Source organism: Vitis vinifera, chromosome 6 (assembly GCF_030704535.1).
Source record: "Vitis vinifera cultivar Pinot Noir 40024 chromosome 6, ASM3070453v1".
In the NCBI taxonomy this organism is placed as follows: Eukaryota; Viridiplantae; Streptophyta; class Magnoliopsida; order Vitales; family Vitaceae; genus Vitis; species Vitis vinifera.
Window position 1 is genome coordinate 23,054,541 of NC_081810.1, and position 27,045 is coordinate 23,081,585.

Here is a 27,045-nt window from a genome sequence, read left to right on the forward strand (position 1 = left end):
TAATATTAGGTAGTAATAATATTAGCATGAGAAATTAATTAGGATCTCTAATACTAAATAAAATATTTTTAGGATTGTCAAATTTTTACCTTTATATAATTGTGTATGATATTATGTTAAGTGAAAAGTAAATTCGTCAAGCTAAATACTTCAAGCTTTTAAGTACTTCTTCAAGGTAAGGGAAATTAATGCAAATTTTTATAAAAGAAAATAATTTCCTTTTTATATTGTATTTTGAAATGTGTAAAAATATTATTTTTATCGTTAGGCATGGATCAAATATGTGTTTTGTATGGAAAGTATATTTGAGAATTTTTTTTGTTTATGAAAAATAGAAAATTGAGATATGATATTTTGTTTTGTAAGTTTGAATTAATGAAATAAAACGTTTGACTCTAGATTATATAGCCCTAGTCAACGGGTTATAATCGTTGACATTTTTCAGCCCTAGTTAATGAGTTATAATAGTTGATATTATATGATTTTAGTCAATGAGTTATAATAGTTGACCTTATGACCCTAGTCAACAGGTTATAGTTGTTGACATTTGGTTTTGTTCACCTTAAATGGAACAAATTTGAAATTAGTCACTCATTTGTGAAGTCCAATTAATTAGTCACCATTTGTTATTTGATAACCATAGTAAAGATATTTTGAATGTATTTGATTTGATTTTGATGAGAAATTATTTTGAAATGGATATGAGACAGTTTTATTGAAAAGTTTGAATGTATTAGTATTTTGAATTCAAAAGTTTTTATGAAAATAAGTATATGTTATATCTCCTATTTGCAAATATGATTGAAAATATTTGATCTATGAAACTATATTAATGTTCCTTATTGGGTTTTGAACTCATCCATCTTTGTTGATAATCTTTCAAGTAACCTCAGTTCAGGCGAGGAGTGACCGTTAGGAGGGAAATTTGGCTTTATTAGGACATTTGTTTAAACTCTCTTTATTATAAATATTGTTTAGATGTTAAAACTTAATTTTCATTTGAATTATTTTGAGTTTGGAGTTATTTAGACAATAATACTTTAATTGATGTACTAATTTTTTTTAAAACTTGATACTTGAGGATTTTAGAATTTTGTCATACTACTTTGAATAGGAATTTAGTAATTAGTAAATTTTCAGTTATAATACGAATGTTTATGTCATTTTCATTTTGAAACTTTGGGATTAAGGTGTGAAATGATCGTCATATCCTTGAAGTGGGTTTTAGGGCATGACAAATAGTGTCAATCCATTTCGTGAATCACATCAAAGCAAATGTAGCAATAGTACTTCCTTCATATGTATACATGTAAGGTTCCATTCGGGATTCATTCAAATATTTGGTAAGGATGTTTCTTGGACAAGTTACCCTATTCATTTCAAATCCAACTTGAATAGTACTAATTGTGACTTGTAAAAGAAATTAACAAAATAAATAATAATTCTATCAAATCAAATTGTGACATATGTCATCATACCATTTCTAGATAAGACAATAAGATGTCTTCAAATTAAAAAAAGAAATAAAAATTTAGGCTATATTTGGCTCAAAGAATTTGAAGGAAAATATGAAGAAATGAAAAAAAAAAAAAAAAAGATAAAAAAAATAGGTTTAAAATTAATAAATTATTTTTATATACTTTTTCAATTTTATCTTACTTATTTTTCTTGAATAATTTTAAAATATATAAATTTTTGACAAATTTTAAATTTTTTTTTTTTTGTATTTTATATGGTGAAACCAAATATACGAAAATCATTTTTCTTATGATATTTTTTATTTCCTTAATACTTTCGAACCAAATATAACTTGAAGTGATTATAATATAATTAGCCAAATAAATAAAAATGATGAATTTAATAAATGAAAAGATAAATAGCAATTATCATTAAAAATAAATACATTAGAAAGTATTGAAATAATTTACCAAAATTTTTAAATATTGAATTTTAATTAAAAAACAATATTTTAAAGGTGAAAATTATAATTAAAAAAATGGTCTCTTTTAACCCCACAAATTAAATTATTTTCTTAACTTTGAAAATCATATTGCAATAAATGAATTAAAGAAAGAAGACTTTTGAGAAGAATAGGAAAAAGGCCCATCATATGTTCAAATCAAAGGTCAAACTTTTCCAAGAAGATTTATAATCAAAGATCAAGTTTTCCATAGAAGATTTATAATCAAATCAAAGGTCTCTTTTAACCAAACGACCAAATTTTAGATTAAAATATTCTTAAATGCGATTAAAAAAGTTTAAAAAAAAAAAAAAAAAAAAAACTTTGTTTGATTTGAATAATCAAATGGACCACGTGTAGACACCACCACTTTTTGACCCATAATCATGCTATTCCATGAGCATGGACTGCACCGGCCAGGCTGCCAGCTAACATATGTTCCTTGCAATGCCTCCTATCAGCTCGGGTGAGTTTGGACCTCTCCTTTCCATCTTCCTACCACTTTACGTACTCTTTTCAATTGCGTGCTAGTTTGTTGAAAGATTCTCTCAATTGAAAATTCATTTTTGAAGAACAAAATATTTGGATCTCCTTTGAATTGGACACTTTTTTCTTCAACCTCTCAATTCAACTTATGTCACGAATTCGTTGAACTCTATAATTTTTAATTTGTGTGTTGAGCAATAGAATAATTTTTGCGTTTACCCAAACACGACATAGAGATTTTATCGGGAGAGGCATTTGATAAATCAATCTAATAATTTAATAATTTAATTTAAGTCATTAAATAAATTAAATAAATTAGATAAAATAATTTAATAATATAATTTAAAATAAAAAATATTTTTAAATAATTAATTTATTTTTAAATTCACATCTTTATTTTTCTTTTTCACCTTAACTAATCCTAATTACTTTCACTATCTATTACTACGAACTCCATTATTACAATATGATAATTTAAAATAAAATTTAACAAACAATTTTAATACTTAAAATAATAATTAAGTAATAAATTTTAATTGAATAACTTTAAGTATAATTTAACTTAAAATTAACTTAAATTATTAAGTAATAAGTATTAAGTTTTATCAAACACTCTCTATGTTTGCTTATTTTTCTCTACTTGCAAACTTATTTTATTTAATTAAAGTTTTTGAAAATTTTATTATTTTTTATATTTATCTCATTAATCCTATTTTAAAAAATTACTCTCACTTCACTTTTTATTTTTTTTTATATTTATCCTCTAAATTTTATTTAATTTAAATATTTTATTTTAAAATATTAAAAATATAAATTAATTCAAAAATTACTAAAATATAAAATAATAATAATAATAATAATAATGAAACTCTAATATTTTATAAATTAAAATGAATTTGATCAAATAAATTATTAATATAGTTTTTAATAATTTTAATTATTTAAATAAATTAATTTTAATAACAAAAACATTTCAGAACAAATTTGAAATAAAATTTTAGAAATTAAATCTTAATTAAAATATATTATATAAATTGATTTAATTTTTTATTTAAAATTTAATAAAACATGTTTTAATAAAAGTAGTTTTAAAATTTTAAAAAAAATAAAAATAAATATATTAAAGGAATTTAAGTTAATTTTTTCTATAAAAAAAAATTGATAAATATTATCCTTCATCATACTTATGTCAATTACACTTATAAAATACTTTAAAATGTGTATTTTTTCTTATTTTATAATTTTATTTTATTTTTTAAAGTTTTTCCAACCATTTTCATGAATTTTAAATAATTTTCATTGCACCGATATTATTGTCAAAATATTCACCAATATTTTAACATATTGATAAAATTCAAATATTGATATATCGTATTTACCAATATTTTTATTTTTATTTCTAACTTTATATAAGTGTTTTAAAGTAATCCCGCAATATTATGTTTTCGTCTTTTTTTTTTTGTGGAAAACTTACCTAATAGGTTCCTCTTACCTTGGAAGACTACCTTTTTGGTGTGTAGGAAACTATCTAATAGGGTTAATTATCATTTATCCCTTTGTAAACTTAACCATGGTTTAAGAACAAATATTTTATTGATTCTAATTTATTTAAATAAAAAAATGGAAAATTAATTGAAAAGCAAACAAATAAAATCTGCACCAAACAACACTACTACCAAAGTGGGTTCACCATTAGCTCCATGGAGTTGTAGTCATTTCATGTCCAAATCCTAATTCACCTTATTTTAATAATTACAAAATATTATTATTTATTATTAGAAGGAAGGAAAGGATCTAAAGTAGTGGACATATTAATTTTTTTTTTGGGCTTTTTTTTATAACAAATAATTGAAAAGCAGTCAAGCCAAATCCTTGGAATTTAATCCACAATGGGGCCACTTTTTTTTTTTTTTTTTTTAATTTATTTATTTATTTATTTGGAAACTTAAAATAATGACACCACTTTTCTCCAGAGCAATGAAGGGAGAAAGGAATATATGATTCCAAAGTTGACTCAATTGTGTGGCTGCTGGATTGTAGGTAAACCCTAGTGAGCAAATGCTTTGTCATCCACCCCTTCTTTCTTTATGTATTTTAAATTACTATTTATAATGATAATGATAAGTCACTATCTACCACTTGGCACGTCATTTTCACACAACTGAAGGAATTCTTGTTGGAATTCGGAATTCCCACCACCACCACACATGCCATTCACATTCTCCTTTTTAGGTGGTATTCCATTTCTTCGTTTATTTTATTCTATTTTTAAAATTCAGCCATCATATTTTTTGTTTTTGGTTTTGTTTTTGTGTTTTTGTTTTTTTTTGTTTTGTATATCCATCTTACCTTCAATGACATCTGTTTTTTAGTAAACCATTTTAACTTAAAAAATGTTTTTTTAAAATAGTATTTAACAAAATTTAAGAAATATTTTTAAAAATATGAAAAATTATAAATATGACAATGGTTTGACTCGAAATGTTTTTGTAGAAATACTTTTTTTAAAAGTGTTTTTAGAATAATCACTTATTAAATATTTTTCTAAAAAAGAATACTATAATTGATATTTCAACATAATAAATTATTTTTGAAGGTGTTTTATAAAATTTACCAAATATTATTTTTTATTTTTTAAAAAACACTTAAATAGGACTTTTAGTTGAACTTAATATTATAGAAAGTTGGTTGTTGCTCACTCTTCATTAGTTTTTTAAAATGATATTTATTTATTTTTATTCCTTTTTTTTTATTAATTTAAATCCTACTTGAGAGATTTTATTAAAACAAATTTTAAAAATCAAAAATCAAATTCTACTTTAAAAGGTTGTTTGTGTGTAACTCTTCTACATAGATCCTAAGGATAAGATTCTTTAATGTAAACTTATGCCTTTTAACATAATTGATTTACATATATAAAAGAAATATTCAAACTTTCTACATCAATTACATGGATGACAAAAAAAAAAAAAAAAAAAAGGAAAAATGAATGGTCCCATATAAAAAAAAAAATGAAAAGAGGGAGGTATTCCCCTTTTGCATCAAAATGAAAAATAGTTAATAACGGAGCCAAAGAAATGAGAAAAAAAAAAATTGTCATCCACAAAAGATTTTCTATTTTAAAACCCTTCAATTAATAAGTCCCAAATAAAATTTACTTAAAAATTATATTAAAAATAAATTGAAGATTTAAATTAGGTTGATTTTAAAAGGCTATTTGATAAGACTTAATGTTTATTATTTAATAAGTTAAGTTAAATTATATATTACTTAATTTTTATTTTAAATATTAAAATTATTTGATAAAATTAACTTAAAAATTATTTTAAATTATAAAATTGACATATTTATTTTCATAAATTATAATTAGGAAAAAAAATCATTTTTTATTTTAATTTATATCATTATTTTATCTTTGATATATATATATATATATATACACTTAATTATCACTTAAATTAAATTATTAAGTTATTTTAAATTATTAAAATAATTTATTAAACACCCCTTTAAATTCAAATGTTATTGAAAGGAGTAATGGACTTGTAGGATGGTTGGGTCATCATTGCATACGATACTCCTAATAACTAATTAATTTTGAACTTAACTTGCAAGCATTTAAATTTTGACAGATTCAATCATATCAATCATCTTTCGGAGATAAACTCATTTATTTTTAAAATATATATGAGATGATAATCATACGTTTATTGAAAGAAAAATAATTGCTAAGTGTGTTTGTTACGAAATTGGGGCATCAATAAGGGTGTATTTTGAATGTTATTTGACTTTTTTTTTATTTTGAAAAAAGAAAAAGTCAAGTAGAAGGCTAACCAAACATATTTTTGTTTTTTGAAACAAAAAAACATAGAACACATGTTTTATAATAAATAATTATTTTATATTTTTTTTATTCTTAAGAGTAAAAAACACGATGTTATTAGAGAACATCTTTTACTTGCTTTGTTTTTTTTTTTCCACTTGTTTTTTAAGTACTATTTTAAAAAATAATTATATAAACATGTAGAATAATTAAAAATAAAATATTAGATATAAAATAATTTTTAAAATAAATTTAAAAATAGTTTAGATTTTCGAATAGATAACAAAAAACAATTTTAAAAAATTATTTTCAAAAACTAAATTTTTAGATTTGTTTTCGAAAAATAGTTACCCGGAAGGAACTTTAAGTATCTATTTTGCTATTATTGAAAGTAATGTTTTAAAATATTTTTGTAAAAAATAAGAATGATTATGATTTATTTTTAAAATTTTAATTAAATTCAAAATTATCTCTTATATTTTATCAGGATAAAATAGATAAATTAGTGGCTTCTTATTTACCCAAAATATAGATAAATTTGTGAGTATGAGACTATCTACTTTATCCCATAAAACTAGAAAAAATCGTTAAAAAATGATTTTTCCAAAAGATATATTTATATTTTAAAATGATTTGATATGGTAAAATAAATTAAATAAATATAAAAATATATAAATATGATTAATTAATTATTTATAGATATTTTCCAAAAGTTGTATTTATCGATTAAATCAGTTACTGAAGATCTTATTTTTTTCTATAGGGTTGAGATGTAGATTCATGAGAGAGAAAAGAGAAGAAAAGAAGAAGATATTATTTCAATTTCTATAGGTTGAGATGTAGATCCAAAACAAGAAGAGCATAAATAAATCGAAATCCAGCGATTATAGGTGGTACCCAATAGTCAAGAGGTTACCCTGGTGACCTGGTCCAGAGCTCTAGGGATTTCACCAGCATTTCAACACTCTCCATTCTCCCACTCCCAACGCCCAACATTGTGCAGTATTGTGGCCACCTCAAAATCCCAACTCCCAAGTCCCACCACCCAGCAATCTGCTTTTCGAAAGTCTTCTGTGCCTGCAAACATCTCCACACCCACTATGAATCCAATCCAAATCCTTTCTTTCACCCGTTTTTTCTTTTGTTTTCATCGATTCTAGCATACCCATAAGCCGTTTACCCTCGTTGAGCCGATGAAAAGGTCGGTTCGGCCACTCTTCAGCATCTTGCTGCTCATCGCCGCGGCCGGCACCCTCACTTTCAGGGTGGCGCTCCGCCGCGGCTTCGCCTCGTTCCACCTCGAAACCGACGATTTGGCCGGACCCCGGCGGGTGGTGCCCGTGTTCAACTCCACCCTCCTCAGAATCGCCGCCGTTGACTTGAGTGAGGCTCAGTCCAAGCATGAGATTGAGCAGATGTTGGAAGGCAATTTCGCCGGGCAAGGCCGGTACCGGACCTTCGCGTCGTGGCGGCGGTTCAACCACATCGACGATCATGCCAGGTCCTCCAGAGGCGTCCCTATCCAGCTCCGATCACCCAAGTTCTATCGGTATTGGTTGGAGTTCCGGAGAAATTTGAACGATTGGTATAGAAACAAGAGGTTTCATCCGGAGATAATGTCGGATTTGATTCGCTTAGTGAAGCATCCAATCGATGAGCACAATGGTTTAGTAGGATTGGGGAAGCGTTATTCTTCCTGTGCGGTTGTGGGGAATAGTGGGATTTTGCTGAGAAGTGACTATGGAGAGATGATTGATAGCCACGAGGCTGTGATTCGGCTGAACAACGCGAGACTTGATAGATTTGAGCACAATGTAGGATCCAAAACCAGCATTTCTTTTATAAATAGCAATATATTGCATCTGTGTGCCCGGAGAGAAGGATGTTTTTGCCATCCATATGGGGTGAATGTTCCAATGATAATGTACATTTGTCAACCCCTGCATTTCTTGGACTACGCACTCTGCAATTCATCACACAAGGCGCCTTTGCTGATCACTGATCCCCGCTTTGATATGCTGTGTGCCCGAATTGTGAAGTATTACTCACTGAAACGCTTTGTGGAGGTGTTGAAGAAGCCTGTGGACGAATGGAGCTCTGCCCATGATGGGGCTATGTTCCACTACTCTTCGGGTATGCAGGCTGTCATGCTTGCTTTGGGAATTTGCGACAAAGTCAGTATATTCGGATTCGGAAAATCAGCATCAGCCAAGCACCATTATCACACCACTCAAAAGGCAGAGCTCCCTTTGCATGATTATGAGGCAGAGTATGATTTTTATCATGATTTGGTGGAGAGACCCCAGGTAATTCCATTCATTTCCAGCAAGTTCAACATCCCTCCTGTGCTCATATATCATTGAAATTTTCTCTATGCTTGTGGTTTTGGTAAATTGTTTTGTGAAGTTCCTATTTTCCTTTTCATGTAATTCTACTAGTTTTCCACGAGACAGATAGAAAGGTACAAAACTGTAGAAGAATCTGTTTCATTTTGGAACCCTGTACTACCCAAGGTAGTTTGGGCATCACCCAATGTAGAACTGAATCTAGGGATATGATTTCAGGACCTGGGTTCTGTGCTGTTTTTCTTCAGGTTGAATTTTTCTTAATTTTCTCCAGCTTTTGATGTATATAACTCTTGTCTTTTTTAAATGTTTTATGGGTACCTATTTTGTATCTTTGTTTCTTGTATGGAGGTTTATAACCCCCATTTTTGGCGAAGTTACTATTCATGGACTAGCCAAAGTTAGAAAGTCGCTCATTTCTGGTTTTAGCAGCTTTTTGGAGTCCTACTGAACCAGTAATAGAAACTGCAAGGTTGTTTATGCAAGCTACATTGATCAAGTAATGTTACTTATTTTTTAATTTGATGAAGTGAGATCCTTTTGGGAACTAAAGAGAACCTGAGTATGGCCCAGTGGATGGGTGTTGCCTCAGAGGTGATGACCTGTTCATATGGTTTGGTATATGACATGCATACCAAGAATGGAAATAAGTTACTGCAGACTGTATACTAGCTCATTGCTTGTGCTGAAATTTGAATTTAATCAATTGATTGTGATTGCTTCTTGCCTCTCACTAATTGCCTTTTGTCTTCTTGTACAGCTTATCAACTGTTTCAACTTTTTGTTAACTGTTTTTTTTTATATGATTACCTTTAAGTTTCATACCTTAAACCAACTAGAAAAAAACAATTTGTTTTCAGCAGGATTATAAGATGGTTTTGAGTGGTAGGTAACAGAAAATATGAAAAGTGTAAGAGTTCCATGCGATTATAGGGCTGATTTAGTATTTTATGCAGAGGAAGGATTCCCCCGTCTTCCACTTGATTCTCTTGCCTCAGATACTTTGGAAAGCACCACATTTTTCTGGCTTGTTTTGGCTCCTCATCAGCCATAAAGGTTGTCATGAGGTAGCTGCTGTTAATCTTGGCTCCGAGTCATTCTCTACTGAAGTCAGATTGCTAGTTGAAGGTTTAAGTTATTTCTTCTCTCTCCAGGGAAGTTCCTACTGCCTCCTTACACTCCTTTCTTGGCCCGCTACTAGGTGGAGGGTCTTGGACACCAGAGAGACTGTGAGACTGATTCTCGAATGAATAATTAGATGAATGCCCCTCTTAATTTGAGATACCCAGTAGCAATTTGTTATTTACCAACATCGTCCCTACCAAACAAATCGCCCAGCCCCCACGCCCAACTAGCATTAGATATTCTGAAATCCCCGAACCCTTCCTGTAAGGTCCAAATAAGAACCATCCCTTTGTAGCATTTAGCATTCTCAAATCACCTCCATATGAGGAGCCATTCTGGTCCCTTGAAAGCTCTTTCGGGGTGAACCATCATTGGTCATCAAGGACAGTGAAATCATGTTTAGATTCAATCTCCTATGAGTTGCCAATTATTTGAACAAAAGAAATTTAGAAGATGGTGTTGTGTAAAAGCTGAAGCCAGAGGAATGTTGATGATTATAAACAACAAAACAAGTCAATTTACTGGGCTCAGGATATAAAGTGAAAGGCAGAGGGGTTTTGATGATTGAAACCAAAATAACAAGTTAACCCCTCCAAAGGAAACTGAAAGGGGGTCACCAATCCGCCATCCACAAAGATGGGAGACAGAAAGACCCATACAAAACCCTTTTATGCTCTAGTGCTGCTTCATTTCCTTACCACATCCATGTAACTTCTTCATTCTGCTGTGTCCATCTCAACATCTCTCTCTTCATACTTCACTCCCACCAGGAACCTTATGCTCACCTGTAAGTACATAAGTGTAACCAATTCAGTCCAATTCAGTTGGAATATCTCCTACAGAGTTTAGGATAGCTTATTGAACCAAAACCTGCCATGAACCTAATTACCTGCTTTGGATCATAGACACAGTACTCATTATATTCAAGAGGGCTGTCTTTATACTCTGAAGGGATCAGGTGTCCGCAAGGTACTTTGACGTCATCTTCCCAAACAGTGTGTTCATTTTCATCTGGTTTTTTCCTCCCCAAACCTTTCCCCCCTAGCTGCTTCTCTTCCAATGACTTTGTCTCCTGCTTTTATTAATTTGTAAGGCTTTCCAGGATTCCATGGGGAGAGCAAAATATTTCGTTCATTCTATAGCTTGGCAACCAAGTTCACATACCTCAGGTGGATTCTTATACTCATTGACTTGGTCTCCCAGAGAAACAACAGCCAAAACCAAGAAACCTTCTGGCCTGTCCACAGCTGTAAACCCATATCTAGCAGCTTCAGCTGCAGCATCAGAACAAACAATTGCCCTGCCAAACTGATAGAAAGCCCATACACTTAGCATATATACTATGAAAAATTACAGTTGCAGTGAAAGCTTTAGTTTCTGATCACTGATAAATACCATATAACCTGGGACTGGGAGAGAACATATCGCTGGCAAGAACCCTTTATTCAAGTACCTCATCAAATTTGAGCTTCGGGTGCCTGATAGAGAATAAATAGATATTGAAGACTAAATAATGCCAAAATGAAATACAAGGAAACAGTAATATGAACCAAAATGCAGAATCTTACCACACCATAACAGGACTTTGCTTGGTAACTTCTTCATTTCATCATGGGAAGGGCATGCGCTCGGTTCAACAGCAAATATGTTGTCAACTGATACTCCATAGCTCTGGAAAACAGAGATCACCAAAACCACAAAAATGGAAAGAGGGTCATGACTGTTGGGGACAAGGAATTTGACTAATCTTGCATTAGAGTAAAGGTACAACTTACAATTTCACCAACTTTGACAGGTTCATAAGTTTTCTCCAGGTATTTGAGGATCATCCTATAGTCATCAGTGTCTTTCTCCAGTGGGGATATTGAGCAACCTAGTTTCTTATACCGATCAAACAATGGGTCATCAAGAGTAGAGCCAGTCAAATCTCCAACAAGGTGTGAAGCTACTGTTATGTCTCGAACAATCTCCAATGCAGCTGCAGCCTACAAGTCATGAGGACTAGTTAATAGAGAGGTGAGGGAATCATGATGTCATATGTGACTTGGTGATAAGCCTAGTTCCCTCACATGATCTGCAATCTCTTGATGATCTCTAAAGATGAAAGGTCTAGTTGAGTGCAAGAGAGTAAACCATCTCTGGCTGAAATCTGACCAAGTAGCCTTGGCCTTTATGTCCATCTCTTTTATTGATTTCACAGTTTCTATGAAGTTTAGGAGAACCTCCTCACCTGATGACATGAGATAATCTTGTGAATATTGAGAAAGGACCACAGGAGGTAAAAACGGAGAGGAAAGATGCAGTGGGGTGGGGTTTGGGAGTTCTTACATCTTTTCAAGTGGATATTAGAGAGCATCCCCATTGGCAGGTCAGGGGAATCTAGGCCCATCTCCATCATAGCATATCTGGGTTCAGAAATAATGATATGCCACTGACCATAGCAACCCTTTCAAAACAGAAATGAAGGGAAAAACCAGGAACAATCTAGAGTAGGATCATACCTATAGATCTCCTGACTGCACAAAACCTTCATGAAATTTGCGACCAATGGCTCAAGTTTACAGTGTGCGACTGCTACCCCTTGCTGCCGAAGGCCAAGCCCTCCATACCTCACATCAACACCATCATCCTATTCAATAAAAAAAGCCCCATATTAGTGCAACACTTTTGAGAGGAGGGCAATACGCCCTCTGCTGAAGCTAAAAGACTACACTGCTAAGGGACACAAAACATTATACCATGTCAATTGGGTAGAACTTTAATAGCTTCTTTTGAAACTTTTTCTCTCTCTCCCATGGTTCAAACTCATTACCAGTTAGTTCCTCAAAAAGTCTAACGAACTCCTTCACAGCAGCATCCACATTCTGCCATTCTTCCACCCTTTCCTCTGCTCTGGTGTCATCACCAACTCTCCCTTTCTTGTAGTACAGATGCAACTGGTTCTCCGGAACGATGATCAGTTGCAGAATACAGTAGCTGAACCAATTTAACTTAGAAATTGAACGCAAAGTCATATAATAGAAAACAGTGTTAACCAAAAAGGGGGTTTATATAGGTTACTCATTCACTCCTCTGCCTTGGTCGCAAATGGAAAAGGCACAGTTGTACAATATCCCATCTTTCTCAAAGATCTTTCCTCCTTGCTCCTGCAACTTGGAATCCTTGTATACGCCTCTCTTCCCATATAGCTTGATCTGCACCCACAGATCAAGTCATTACTAAAAATCCTGGAATTCACTCTCCATATGGAATGGATGAAATTTCTAAATGTTTCCTAACATGTAACTAGTTGAGAGAAATTACTTCTGCTGAAATAGACTCCAGTGCCTCTTCACTGGGATCCTGTTTATCCCATGGAATTCCTTTGCCCTCAACAGACAGGTCACTGACAACATCATAAGCTTCCAGAGGCTGAGCTTCTTGTTTCTCAATGCTGTCACTCAACCAAGCTTCCCTTACCACCGGTATTCCCCTCTCCCTGTTTCAATTTTAAATGGTATTTAAATCTCAAGTACTGTATCAGCAATGAGGATCATATGGCCTGTGGGTTTCCATGGAAAATTTACACCAAACTAACAGACAGTTTGAGAGGGAACCAACTACCAACTATCAACACTTAAAAATTTGATATGCGAGGACTCAGAAAAAGTAATTGTTTTATGCACATACAGATTCCATAGCAACAACGATATTTCATGATCTAGTAGAATAAACATGTCTTTTATATGCACGCATATGACTGCCTGTGCAGATGTATACAAAACGATAATGCCATTGCTTTTACAACTTTGGACAAGATTTTAATACTGGATGCATATATATGGTTAAACATCTTAATACCGACATTGCTTCCACAACTTTGGAAGAGCCACCCCGCTCTCGCTCAGCAGGCGAGACAACCAGACAAGTCGCACCTGCAGAGATGGTCAAAACAGTGCATGTAATAAAAACCAGTGAACAAATATCAATTGAAATGTCACTAAAGAGTAGACAAAATTACCAAGGACAGAGTTGGCATCCTTCCCTCCATGTTCTTCAATCTTTGTTCTCCAGTAATGCTTATAACAAAACAAAACATTATATCATACAGACATTGTATCATGCCCAAAGAATATGCAGAGGGGACTACTTACATGTGTTCTAGAAAGACGACCCGAGAGACAAATCAGCATTCCAGTGAAAGGTTTGCCCGTAGGATTTAAATTCCTGCGAGGGAAGTTACCCTGTTCCTGATGGTTCTTTATCAACTATGAGAGTAAAGAGAAAGAAGGTTCAATGAAATATTGAAATCCCTGAACTCATTGGGCTAATCAATGCTGAAACCAAGATGGATTAGGCTGATGATCACCTCAAAAGCAGAGGACTCCCTGACCGAGTCGGGTAATTTGACTGGTTCTTTCCTCCTCACAGGGTCCCTTGTGCTGTAGGTGCATGAAGACCATTCACTAAAGGCTCCAGTGCAGACATAGTTGTCGCCAGTGCACTCGAAAGTGTTATCACAGGCTGGGCATTTCTCCAGTGCCCCATAAAACATCATGTCTTGGCTGTCCAAACATGATATTTAGAGCATCAACAAGTACTCCGTGGAATAAAGCTTTTGCATGGTAGAGACAGGAAGATAACTAACCATCTGGGGACAACAGCATCATCAGACCCAGAATGGTCCTGCTCATTAGCTTCCAAGATTTCCCTCATCTGCTTGATGGACAGGTGCTGACTGGTAGCTTTACAGAACTGCTCAAACTCTTTAGCAATCTCAGCTGCAGATTTCCCATTTTTCTGTCCATTGTCCTTGTCCTCCTTTTCGGGCTTGGCCTTCTTCTGGGCTTGCTCAGCTTCATGTGTCTTGTTCTCTGCCTTCTGCTTCTTCCCTCCTGCTTTCTCCTCCTCAGCATTTGCATGAGCTTGGGGCCTTGTTTCATGAACCTTCACGTTTCCACAGCACCCACCATTTAAGACGTGATTGTTCATAGAAATAATATACCTTTATCTTTCTTTTGGTTGGTAAACCTCCCACAAACCCTCCCCATCTCAATAACACACCTCTTAGTTAGGTAATAATAATAAAAATGAAAATAAGTTAAAATTTTCAACATTAGTAAAAACCAAAGAAAGCTTGTAAAACACTCATCATTTGGGGCAAACAAGACTAAAAAAGGAGAACAAACCTTCATCTTCTGAGGTGGGTGTTTATTCTTTTGGTCTCTCCAGAAAGAAAATGGGGTGAATAATATTTTCCAAGAAACGAAACAGATGACCAAAGTTAAGGACTCCAAGATTGCAGCTGTAGATAAACAGGAATATAACTAGTAGAAAGGTGATGAAGGTGGAGTGATGACAAACCTCCATGGACGGACACGTAGATAGTTTTTGTAAAAACGGCTCGGCTCCTGTGTCTTGCCCAGGAAACACCATGTGTTAGCATGCATGGAAGTGGAGGAATGCCACGTGGCCAACTGGGTAATATTCACTGCCTTGCATTGTGACAGCTGGTGGTGTGAGTTGGCAGCTTGCTGGGTGACCGGGCCTTCCACTAGGGATGTTGAATTAGGGAAACTGCGTGTGAGAGTGTGAATGGGTTGGTATTTGAATTATTGTGTGTGTGAGTGTCGGCAGGTAGTGGGTTGCAAGGTGGATTCTGGAATTGGGGTTGGGTGGTGGAGATTGGTGTATTTTTGTTGCAAATTTTGGTTTCTGTCTCTCATTCTCTTGGCTGTATTTGGGTGGGAATGGGATTGCTTCCAGACAACACCAGTCCATCTGAGAATTTGAATTCTGATCTCCGGCTTTGGCCCCATATAATCACGTTATCAACATAAAATTTGGATATTCTTTTGGCTAAAATTGCCTAGAGAAAGCTAAAATTGTGACCAAATATGTCCAAGTTATTGACCAATTGGATCTCGTTCTATTGAACTATTTTTTAACATGACCAATCTACTTACCATGTAACGCCTACACTTAAAAAAAGATTCTACAATTTATTGGATAAGATCATTTTGCTATCTCTCTGTTGGTCCTTCAGAATATTTCACTCCTAACCTTTATTAAACAGAGCTTGTCCACTTTCACTACAAGAAGAAGGCCTTTTAGCAGCGGCCAATGGCTGTGACTAAAGGTTAGAGAAGCCGGAAGCGTCAATATCATGTAGTTGCATAATAGTTTGTCTGCTGCTGGGCGTGGCAACACCCTGTATTATAGTTTGAGGGTATGGACATGGCTTCCACTTGGCCATGGCATTAGGCATATTAGCATCATATGTACACCACTAATTAAAAGTCCAATTTATGTTTTTTTCAGCTTTTTATATATATATATATATATATATATATATATATATATATATATATATATATATATATATATTCAAATATGAAACTTCATTATTGTGGATCAATAATTTTTTATATTCTCTTTAGGAAAAATTGAGAATCAAGACAAAGAATATACACAAAAAGGTAAATTATGCAAAATGACTGAATAGTCAAAATAAACAAAAGACATATTCTCCTTTTATAGTGAACTCATAGAGTTGAAAGTATCTTTCTAAGATGGTGGTTTAATAATTGACATAACTATAAAATATTAAATTTAGATCAAGTTAATATGATAATTAAAACATAACACATAATCCAAATCAATATGTCTAAATAAAGGCTTTAAGGTCAAACAAAAATTAAATTAACAAGAACCCTTCCTAACCTTGATGTCACTCATTGTCATCTACATCTAGGTTACCTAAAAGGGGTTTTCAAAAGCAAAGATAGTAAACTTTAGCTTAATAAAGAATATACTAAGAAGTTATCTTATGAAAATAAATGTAAAATAATACATAACATAACCTTCAAACGTATAAAACATAAACAAATTTTTCCTAAACTAGTGGGACCTTTGGAAACAAATGACCCTTCAATTTAGAAGGAACTAGCAAATCAGATGGTATTATCAAGTCGATGACTATCTTATTGACTTCATAATGGAAAAATATTTTCCTACATTTTTAGAAAAATAACATTTCAAAAAATATTGAAGGGTCATAATTTCTTACTTGATGTAAAGGTAAAAAGCCAAATAGAGAAAATAAGTTGATTAAACTTAGAGTTTACCTAAACAAATAAGATAAATCTCATTAATAAAAACCTATTTCAACCTAACAGGAGTTTTATATCACATGTTATTAATATATTCCTACAATAATTAATTTTATATTTAAGAATTTATTTATTTTTCTTCTTCATCCTGATTTATAGTATTATTGAATGCCTTGAAATCTGTATAAATTGGCATTCCCCTAAGCATAGGGGTGCAGTTGTAGCTTTAGAAACCTAGTGAGTCAAGTATTGAACCTTAGGGAAGTGATATTGAAAAAAGCAGTGGTGGAATGGTGGAAAACTTTTTCTTAAATTCTTGCTCTGGGCAAGAAAGTTGTTGGAAAGTTGTTATGGGAAAAACAAGAATCGATTAAATATAATCTTAACTAATTTGTAACTAATAGTTAATGACGGGTAATTCCCTAGGGTCCCTTCCTTACCATGGAATGATCTTTGTTATCAATATTTTAACTAGAAGTGTTCACTTATCAATTGGATCCCCTTTACATAATCCCAGTTTTCCTACAAAATTAGTGATTTGAAAATTATTGTCCTAGGCTTACATAGTGCCGTTTCAAGTCAAAATGACTTTCTCATTAAGTGCTTGGAATACTATATAGGACCTTACGCTCCAATTTCTAATTAGGTATAAAAATTTGATGGTTTCATTTAGCCCAATATCTCATCTATAAATCACAACATTCAAGGCTGAATAGTGATCATTACAAGTTAAGATGACTTCATTATTAAGCACTTGAAATACCCTAAAGAGACTGCTAAGTTCAATTTCCAAATATATAAAAGTTTGGTGATTTAAAAAAGGCTCTATATTCTTCTATTTGTTAAATTTAAGCATTAAGGGCTCAATAATGATCATTCTAAGTCAAAAGAGTTTAACCCTTAAACACTTGGGATACCCTAAAGCAACCCCTAAACTCCAATTGTCAAATATTAAGAAATATTGCCTTCATTTAGATAAAAAGGATTCAAGTAATAGGTAAATTAAAACGATAAATACCTTATGAGCAAAGCCACTCCACTGGTGGAAAGGGATGCCCTAAGGCTCCCTTTCCTCAACCTTAAATGACTACTCAATAGACATAGAATAAAAATTAACTTGAAAGATTGAAATGAAGAATAAGAAATTGAAAGTTGAAATCTTAAATCAAATATGAAATTGCAATAATCAAGACTATTGAAAATATTCAATTACACCTTAAATAAAACCAAATCAAGACAAATGAAATAATCTAAAGCAAGACCAAAAAAAATTAAAAGAAACCTAAAAACAAAAGTGTATCTAAGATCTCCTCTTCCCAAGGTTGACTGCAAGAATGTGCAAGAACTTCCCCCTAAGGCAGAAGATTTGAACCCCTTCAATGGCTACCTATTCCTCTTTTTATATTTAGCCCTAAGTTCCCCCACGTGAGAGCCTCTCATTCACATAAAAAAGGCCCCAGGATGATTTGGAATTAGTAAGCCATTGGGCCTAGCCCATTTCCTTGGATTTAAACATAAAAAAGGTCACTTATGGGTTGCAATGATGCGCTCCTTAAAATAAGAGGGTGACACTACTAGGGAGTGGTGCCCTTATGGGGCCCTTGGTGACACCCTCTTGACCTCTTAAAATTATGAAATTTGATGAGATTTAAGTTTGGAAAGTGAAAAATTCAACAAAATTTATTTTAGCTTGATTGGACATGTCTAGTCTCTTCAACCACCTCAAGACATTTTATTGGTTGGACAGAAACTATACCCGAGAACTCCTTGCAATTTCGGTTTTTTGGTTCAATTTATCGTTTATTCTCACATCTAGTATGCCTCAAGAGGATATTAAGGTCATCATTATTCATGAAATATGGTTGTAAACATCAAAAACTAAAAGAAAACATGAGAAAATTGAGCATACACAAGATGTCATATAATTGCTTAGTTGAATGATGCTTTTATTGATATGCTCAAACTTAAGATGCGATTTTTGATACTATTTTTATGCAGAGTATGGCTTTAATCAATTATATCAACATATTATTTTTTTTTCCAACTATCTTAATTATTTTTTTTTTTGTTCTATTGCTTCAATCATTGCCGACCTATCTAACCATAGCAAATATCACCATTTTTTTTTGCTCTTAAAACTTTTTCATTTTATTATAAATTCTATCTAATTATTTTCCCCTAATTTTCCCTTCCATTTTGTACAACATTCTTTTACTGAACAACTAAAATTTAATTTTTATTTATTTATATTTATATTTTTCCACAAAACCTTACTTCTTAAATATGTAGAATTTTTCTTCAAACTAAATATTTATATTTATTTTAGAATTTTATTATATGTAAATTTCTCTCAAATAATAATAAAAACTCTCACTCACAAAGACTTTGTTTTGGTTAATCATTAAATTACACTTGTCGCACTACCATTAATGTGTTTCAATTAAAAAGTCTCTCCATTTTTTTTCTTGACTTCCTAACCATCTACTAGTTGGATGAACAAAAACAAATTTCTTTTCCACATCTAAAAAGTATCTTTTCCACGTCTAATTTCTATTCTCTCTTAGCATTTTTCTTTGGTTCTCTTCTATAGACTCTTCACATTTGTTTAATATTTTTATTTTTATTTTTAAAAAACTAAAACTCCTTAACGTTGTAACTTCCCCTTCCTTTTTTTTTTTTTTCTAAAAAAATTATTATACCAAGAAACTATGACAATCTTGTAGGACTTTTTTTTGTTCATCGTGTTATGATGATTTGCAGCAATAGTTGTTGCGTATAAAATTAATTATACCTTGTGTTACGTATGCTTGGCATCACATGAAAAATGCCATTCCACATGCTAATTAAAGATTGAGTTTGGTAATTTTAAGAAAGTATCAAAGAAAAAAAAATTAAAAAATGTATATAATTTTCTTAAATTTGATTTTATCGTGAAAAATATTAAAGAAAATAAAATATAATTAAGATTAGTTAAAAGGTTGCAAATTTTTATTTTATTTAATATTGATATAATTAATATAATTAAAATAAGTAACATGAGTTTGAAATAAAATATAAGAATAATTTATTAATTTTAAATTTATTTTCTTTCTACTTTTCCTCATTTTCTTACCCTCACATTTTGCCTCAATTTTTCGGTTAACCAAAGATTTTCTAAATGATACCAAGCATGACTCAAACTACTCTGGTGAGGCTGGGCTCTGTCGTTGGGAGTAAGGCAAGAGACAAGCAGAAATCTGATCTAGGTTATTGAGTTTTCACAAAAGCTTATAATAAGTTATTGTTGCTGATATGCAGAAAATGTACTTTTCCTGTTGTTTGTGGCTCATATTGCACTCAGAGCTAGCAAAGCTTTTGTCCTGGAAGACGCCCTCGGTGGATTGAGAAAAAACTAACTATTGGCTCATACAAGCTTCCCCACATGGGTGCAACCCCACATAGCCTATTCGAGTTGAGTTAAACCCAGAGGCTGTTCCTTTCACCTTAAAATTCTCTCTTCCGACAAACCATAGTGGCGGATCCCCCTCCTCTTCACCTTTATCTTCAAAGATCAAACCCCCTCTCACATTTTTCCAATACCTTTTCTGCTGGTCAAGCCTACCTCAAAAGAAACCACATTTCAGCCCCACCCTCTCTTATGCTTTCATATAGAAAAAAAAAAAATGGGGGGGGATCATAATGCATATGCCCGTTTCACACCAGCAAGAACACACCCTTTTGGCTTCTCAAGCTATTAGGTATATTGGATCAAGTTCCTTAATGTAAGTCTAAAAGCAGTCTCTAGTTTATGTTAATGATCAGTTAGTGGTGGGTTTGTTATGGCCTCCAACTTGGACTCTCACAAAAGTCTCCACCTTATTCATTTTCCGCCGTGACAATCCTATCATCAAGGTTGGAAAGCATATATTATATCAAATATGATATATATATATTTTGCTATGTGCTTCGTTTTGTTAGCACAAAGAATTGAATGGAGAAAGAAATGCATACATAACAGCGATATTCCTATTCTTTTCCTTGCGGAGACCTTCTAGAGAAACAAGCGGCGCATTAGGTTCAGAGTGGAAATAATGTATAGAAATATAATTGAAGGACTTTTACTTGCAGTCAATTATTATATCATACTATAACATATGTTTTAACGTTCACATTCATGTCACTGTAGCATGGATGTCTGTATCACATGATTATTTTTTCATACTGAGTGTATTGACTAGCTGATAAAACAAAATTTGCATAATTATATATCTGGGAAACTGCTAAACAATTGTAGGAAGATAACTTTGCTTTCTTTGGTTGTGCAGAGACTTTAGTTTATAACTGTGAACATATCATTATGTGAAACTGGTATTACTACTGTTGCTGCTATTACTGTCACTAAATTAGCTGGCTTCATCTTTTGGGGATTAGTTAAAAGGCTTTCTTCAAAAGTATGCAGAAAGAGTTCACTCTGATCACTTGTTCCCTTCTGATCAGAGTGTACTTCTCAAAGAGGCTTATGCATTCAGCACAAGTTCTCGTCACAGGACAATATTATAGTTGCGTGGGTGTGTGTGTGTCCGCGTTTGAAGATCATATGACTATCCAGTTCTTAGCTGTTTTATGAAAGGGATGATATCATCCGTCTAGCATGCTTACGGAAAGTTATCCTTAATTACGAGAAAACTAACATAAGGTATATATAGCTGATCATCCAAATTTTGATCTTGAGAGAGGAAAAGAGAAAGAGTACTGATATATATTTTATGAGAAGTACAGTACTTATGTTAGATTACCCTTACTTTAGTAATGAAGTGGATAAATTTTCTCCCTTGGGTAGATGACAAAAGCTTGAAAAATAAGTGGGGAGCTACTTGGCCTTGCCAAGAGAGAAGAAAATTCATCTACTTCATGACTTTGGGGTAATCATCTTATTGCCAAACCACTTCGCACACAAACCGTAAAATTACTACTAATAGCTCTTTGTCCAGCAAATGCTCCGTAGCAAACCCCTCCCGTTGTGCTTCCCTACAGAAGGCACTTGAGAATTTTTTGTTACTGAGCATAAGCTTAAAGCCCTTCAACCTTCAGTGTCTATACTTAAAATCTTTAGATAAACCTAAAATAAAAGGTACTGCTGCAATCTTCACAGGCGAACATATTCGTCTTCAGACCCAGTGATGCACTCCTTCTCATCATCAAAGCCTTCATGAGAAGGATGTGGAGAATGACCCTTCCCAAAGGATCTTATGTGATCCTTTAGCGATCTTTTATGTTTGAAATCAGAACCACAAGTGCAATACCATAACTTTCCGCAGTTCTTTTCATGTGTTCTCCAATCTCCTTTCACGGCAAATGTTTTTCCACATTTTCTGCACATGAATGGCTTTGCTCCATGCTTTCTTTTGTAGTGGGTTTGAAGTGTTCTGAAGTCCTTCAATGGTTTTGCTCGAGGATGGTTGATGTTGTTCTTGCAACCTTGAGCACAACAATAACAAGGTAGCCTCAGCATTGCTGCTGGTTGTGCCCCTCTGAGGGATTCTGGTCCTTTTCTATATTCAGATCCATGCCCCCACATATGCATCTGTAACCACAAGAAGAATGTGGTAAGTGCTCAACATCTAGCAGAATCAACATCATTTTTAAACTGAAAAAGAAAATGTTAATGATGTCTCAGTTAACTTTATTCTAAATTTTGTTGGTTGTTCCGCAACATGGACTAATGGAGGGATCCATGAACCGACATTATCAAACATAGATTTGGAAGAAATTTTCATTTCAGGAGGGTAATTAACAATAGGAAAAGGGTATGATCAAGAAAATGGACTATCAAAGACGAACTAGAAGGATTCCTGGTTATTTTGGTTGGCATAATACTCAACTGTCCCTCAATAGGGATTGGCAGAAGCCTGTAACTACTTGGCAAGTCTATGTTTTTGTTTCTACCCTTAATCATTTTGTGCATCCCATTTATATTCATTATAGATGTATGCACCATTAACCTTCCTTTCCAAGACTACCTGCTTGCTCGAATCTTCAACCCAAAGGAAAACGATGGAGAAAAAAAAAGAAGATTAATTAAACATGGATGTTATGGTAAATATGCAATTAACTACATTCCAAATTTTAGAGGCTAGCTAGATTTAGTCTTTTTTTCATAGCTATATGAACAAGTTCTGATCAATGGAAGGAAAAGGGCTTATTGTAGACTAATAGTTTTGCTCTCTACATGGACTTCTTTCATTGTTACAATTTAGGCACACCCCTGTGAAACAAACATGAGAGCGAACCATTATACCCCATTAAATATTTTAGACTGTAGTGCAGAAGACCAACTACAAATTGGCACGTAACAGTACCTTGCTAAATGAAAGTGAGGAAGAAGAAACATCTTGAAGCTATTATACTGGAGCTGACTTGAAATGTAATGACTAACCCACTAGCATTCATAACTGCAAAGAGCGGAGTTTTCTTTCTTTGCTTGGTGATCTAGAGAGGGATGTTTATTCCCATCTGGATATATACGGTATACATTTTCTTCAGAGAGATATTTAAGGCTTACTGAGTTTAAGAGAAGCTTCTTGCTGGACTTATTATCTGCTAATTATGTTTCTGACATCTGTGTGTGCTTATGCTTGATATCTGTGTGTTCCATATATTTAGTACACATTTCCTTGAAGATACATACTTTTACTTTGTACCAATTGTTTCCATGCCTCTTACCAAATATATCAAAAACTTTTGTTAATGGAATTTTCATCACAAAATCCTCACAGAATGCACAACTTAATTGAGAAGCTGTCCAACTGACAAAGCAAAAAGTAAAAAAGCTCCAACTGAATTAATGCCATTATAGAGGCAGTCTGTCTCTTATGAGAAGGGGAAAAGATGTGTAAAAAGAGGTTTATTTGCATTAACCTCTAGTACTATCATTGCAAAAGAAACAGTGAGAGTATTAACCCTACCGACATCTTTACTGAAAAAACTTTAAACCAACAAACAATAGTTAAACAAGATCTAATAATTAATTTCTGAATTTTGGGCCATGCATGGACATCCATTGAAGGTTTGTAGCTAAATTTCACTTGAAGCCAGGGGAACAAAAAGAGGGAGGAAGAAGAATAGGAAGTTGAGAGATCAAGAAGATTCTACTAACCTGCATGTTATTATACCTATTGAAGGTCTTGCTGCATATGGAGCAAGCAAACTGCATCGGCCCAACAAGGATCTGTGCTGGCGTTGGGATCCAAAACCTACTCTCGGTATTGAAAGAATACCCATGAAAGCTCGTCTTCGTGGGTTCCTGATCTTCCTTAAAGTTAAAAGACTTGTTCTGAGCATCTGAATCTCCAGTACTACTAGGCAATCCAATGTGCAAGGCCACCGTAACTTTCTCTAATTTCTCTTCTTTAATTCCAGCGCTCTCCTTTTGAACTCCAAAATCTTCCTCCTTCAAGGGTTTTGTTTCTGTAAACCTGCTTAGAAGAGGCAAACACTGGGTTGTTTCCTGAGCCAACTCTTGCTGTTGTTGGTAAAACAGAGGCAGTTTCAAGGAACTGATCATGGAGTTTGTGAACTGATGAACTTGTAGAGGCACAGAAGAAGAAGAAGAAAAAGAAGAGGAGGAAGAAGAAGAAGAAGATGAAGATGATGATGGAGGAGGAGGAGGGGGGATAGAGGATGATGGTTTGAGCCATTCTATGAAGGTTGGAGGCTGAAAGCAAAGATTCATATCACCTACATGGTAGTTCCTTATGCCCATCTTCTGAGGGATTCCTTGAAATCTCTGCTCAGATTGGTTTATATCCAGAACTTTTGTGGGAAAGCTTGCACTTATGGTTGATTTATGAAAGGTGGTTTGGTTTGTCTTTTAGGAACTTTTTTTCCCTTGGGCGTTCATTTGGTCACACAGAGAAAGAGAGAAAGAGAGATTAGGGGATTAGTGGTGGGGTTTGGAAAATGACATGCAAAAATCAGACTCACTGTGTGGAGGGAATCCCAAAATAGTCTTCACACTATTTGTTTTTTAACATATATATACATTTTCTTTTCTTTTCTTTTGGTCTTAAATCAAAATAGCAAATCAAATACTCAAAATTCAGCCTATTAATTCTTGCATCACCATGACCTAGCCTGAAATTTTAGACTTCTTCAAAGCAAACAAAGCCACTCAATTCCTTTCCTTGTTTATGATGAAATTGTACACACACATGCACACAATTGTTATTATACATGCTACCGTCATTGCGTGCCACTGGACTCAAATGCTGAAAGGGACTTATCTTTATTTATTTATGTATTTATTTATTATTTTTGGTTTAAGGTGAGATGTGGAGGGGTCAGAGAGAGGATAGGTCAGAAAGCATTCTTCAATTTTAGATACCTAAACCCATAAAAGAATTCTATAAAAATAAAAAATAAAAATGAAAAATGAAAAAGAAAAACATTGGGTACTTGCACAGAATGTAAGAACAGCCCCATTTCGACGAGATAATCTATATTTTATGGGCAAAGGTGGTCCAAATATACCTGCAAGGTGATGGGTCTACGCGTTTAATTTCAATATAAGCTGCGGATCCGAGTGATGGGATATCATACTGTATCCCCAATTTGACAAAAAAAAAAAAAAAAAACGTGATGGGATATTCGAATTTAGTTTTGTATTATTGATCGACTTCTACCAATTCCCTGGGTGTTTTTCCAGCTCAGAAGAATACTCCATTTGGTCAGAGATCCTCGTTCCACATCTGTGCTTTCATAAATCCAGCCACTTTCCGTATAGTATCACAAATTTACATTTATTATATCACCAAGATCAACTATTCCAAACAACATTAATCGCAGTCCCAGACCGACAAAGTTAATGAACTCATCCTTATTTTCAGGAAATATTATGAGAGCTTGTAAATCCCATTTCAATGAAGATATAAAATTGGCTATGTACTATAGTACATACGACAACACAACTTAACAGAACCTTATAATTTTTGATTGAGAGCGACCCACTTCATGTTCAGACCTTAGAAACATGCAAAAAGATAAGACACTGAACACACAACACATGTGGAGTTGGCTATGTGCAGGTACAGAATAATAATAATGATGGTGATCAGTATATATATGATTTCTCTATGTATAGTAGTTCCACATAAGCATATGTATATATGCGATTGGAAAGTTGATAAGCTAGGTAAAATAGCAGTGGGGCATGGACGCTGAAGGCCAGCACTTGAGAGCTCATCGTTGGCTCCAATTAAGCCCCATAGCAATTGAGGTCTGGACAAAGATATGAGAGAGCGATGACCCCACACTTCTCAAATCATAAAACACTCTCCTTGGTACTTTGGGAGCTGGGGCTAGCTTAAATTTAGAAAACTTGCCGACAAGATCCTGAGCGGATTTTCTGGATATAAAACAAAGCTCTTCTCTTTCTTTTCAACTCTTTTCTTTTGTATACTACTTGTACTGTGAGCGATTCTCCACCACCACCTTCCCTCTTTTTCCACTGATTTTTCAAGCATACATACCTTTACTCTTGTTTTCATACTGTTATACTTGGGAAAAGGCATGCATGGTGGACCTCAAACTCCTCTTGAATCCATATAACACTACTCAGATATTTTGAGGGGGGATTCATTAAAAATTGAAATAAATCACTGGAGCATCCAACTATCCATAAGGATTTCATTACAGCTAATGTCATTCTCCTCTATCCGTGTGGGGTACGTCTACAATTATAATTTCAAGAATTTATTGTAAGTGTTGGAGTATTAATGCTTTTTACTTTTTAGTCCGTATAAAGTATTGTGTACGATGCTTAAATTTTAAAAGGATTTAACATGATAAATATTAGAGTTTAATTTAATACTTCCCCCCCCACATTGATCATAAATAACAAATTTACAATCGTTAATAAAAACTTCAAAGGGCCTGATTCTTCATCTGCTCATATGTCCTCATTACTCCATGAATCAAGGAGCAAACAGTGATCTGCGCATAATTTGTTCGCTAGGGATCTCCTTGGACTTGATGGACAATCCACTCTCCTCTAATTTCCATTGCACTCTTCTGGTTTACGATGTTGGAAACTAAACTTTATTTAGAAACTATTAAATATGAGAATTCGATTTAGTTTCTAAAAGGTTAAGAAGAATATTTTATTTTTGAATAGTTATTCTAGTTTCCATTTTTGAGTTTTCAAGTATTAGAAAGTTTCCATAGGTTAGAATTAGAAGT

The 27,045-nt window shown here is 33.3% G+C and overlaps 3 protein-coding genes across 3 annotated transcripts; 1 reads left to right on the top strand and 2 right to left on the bottom strand.

The window, feature by feature from the left end:
• Positions 1-7,026: 7,026 nt before the first annotated feature.
• Positions 7,027-8,947, top strand: LOC100260331 (beta-1,6-galactosyltransferase GALT29A). Its single transcript, XM_002277096.5, has one exon. The coding sequence runs from the start codon at positions 7,463-7,465 to the stop codon at positions 8,630-8,632; it is 1,170 nt and encodes a 389-aa protein (XP_002277132.1). The 5' UTR covers positions 7,027-7,462; the 3' UTR covers positions 8,633-8,947.
• Positions 8,948-10,198: 1,251 nt separating this feature from the next.
• On the bottom strand, positions 10,199-15,272 carry LOC100251949 (protein ADP-ribosyltransferase PARP3). The gene is made up of 18 exons (XM_002274561.4): positions 14,908-15,272; positions 14,367-14,665; positions 14,088-14,283; positions 13,873-13,986; positions 13,740-13,797; positions 13,584-13,653; positions 13,043-13,217; positions 12,800-12,933; positions 12,478-12,715; positions 12,241-12,368; positions 12,068-12,144; positions 11,809-11,969; positions 11,515-11,724; positions 11,308-11,410; positions 11,135-11,217; positions 10,904-11,047; positions 10,629-10,811; positions 10,199-10,524 (listed from the first exon to the last, which is right to left on the bottom strand). Exons 1-18 carry the CDS (start codon positions 14,911-14,913, stop codon positions 10,456-10,458), a joined length of 2,448 nt encoding a protein of 815 aa, XP_002274597.2. The 5' UTR covers positions 14,914-15,272; the 3' UTR covers positions 10,199-10,455.
• Positions 15,273-21,536: 6,264 nt separating this feature from the next.
• LOC100265548 (protein TRANSPARENT TESTA 1-like) lies at positions 21,537-24,798 on the bottom strand. Its single transcript, XM_002277009.4, has 2 exons — positions 23,966-24,798; positions 21,537-22,393 (listed from the first exon to the last, which is right to left on the bottom strand). Exons 1-2 carry the CDS (start codon positions 24,569-24,571, stop codon positions 21,956-21,958), a joined length of 1,044 nt encoding a protein of 347 aa, XP_002277045.1. The 5' UTR covers positions 24,572-24,798; the 3' UTR covers positions 21,537-21,955.
• Between the last annotated feature and the right edge of the window lie 2,247 nt (positions 24,799-27,045).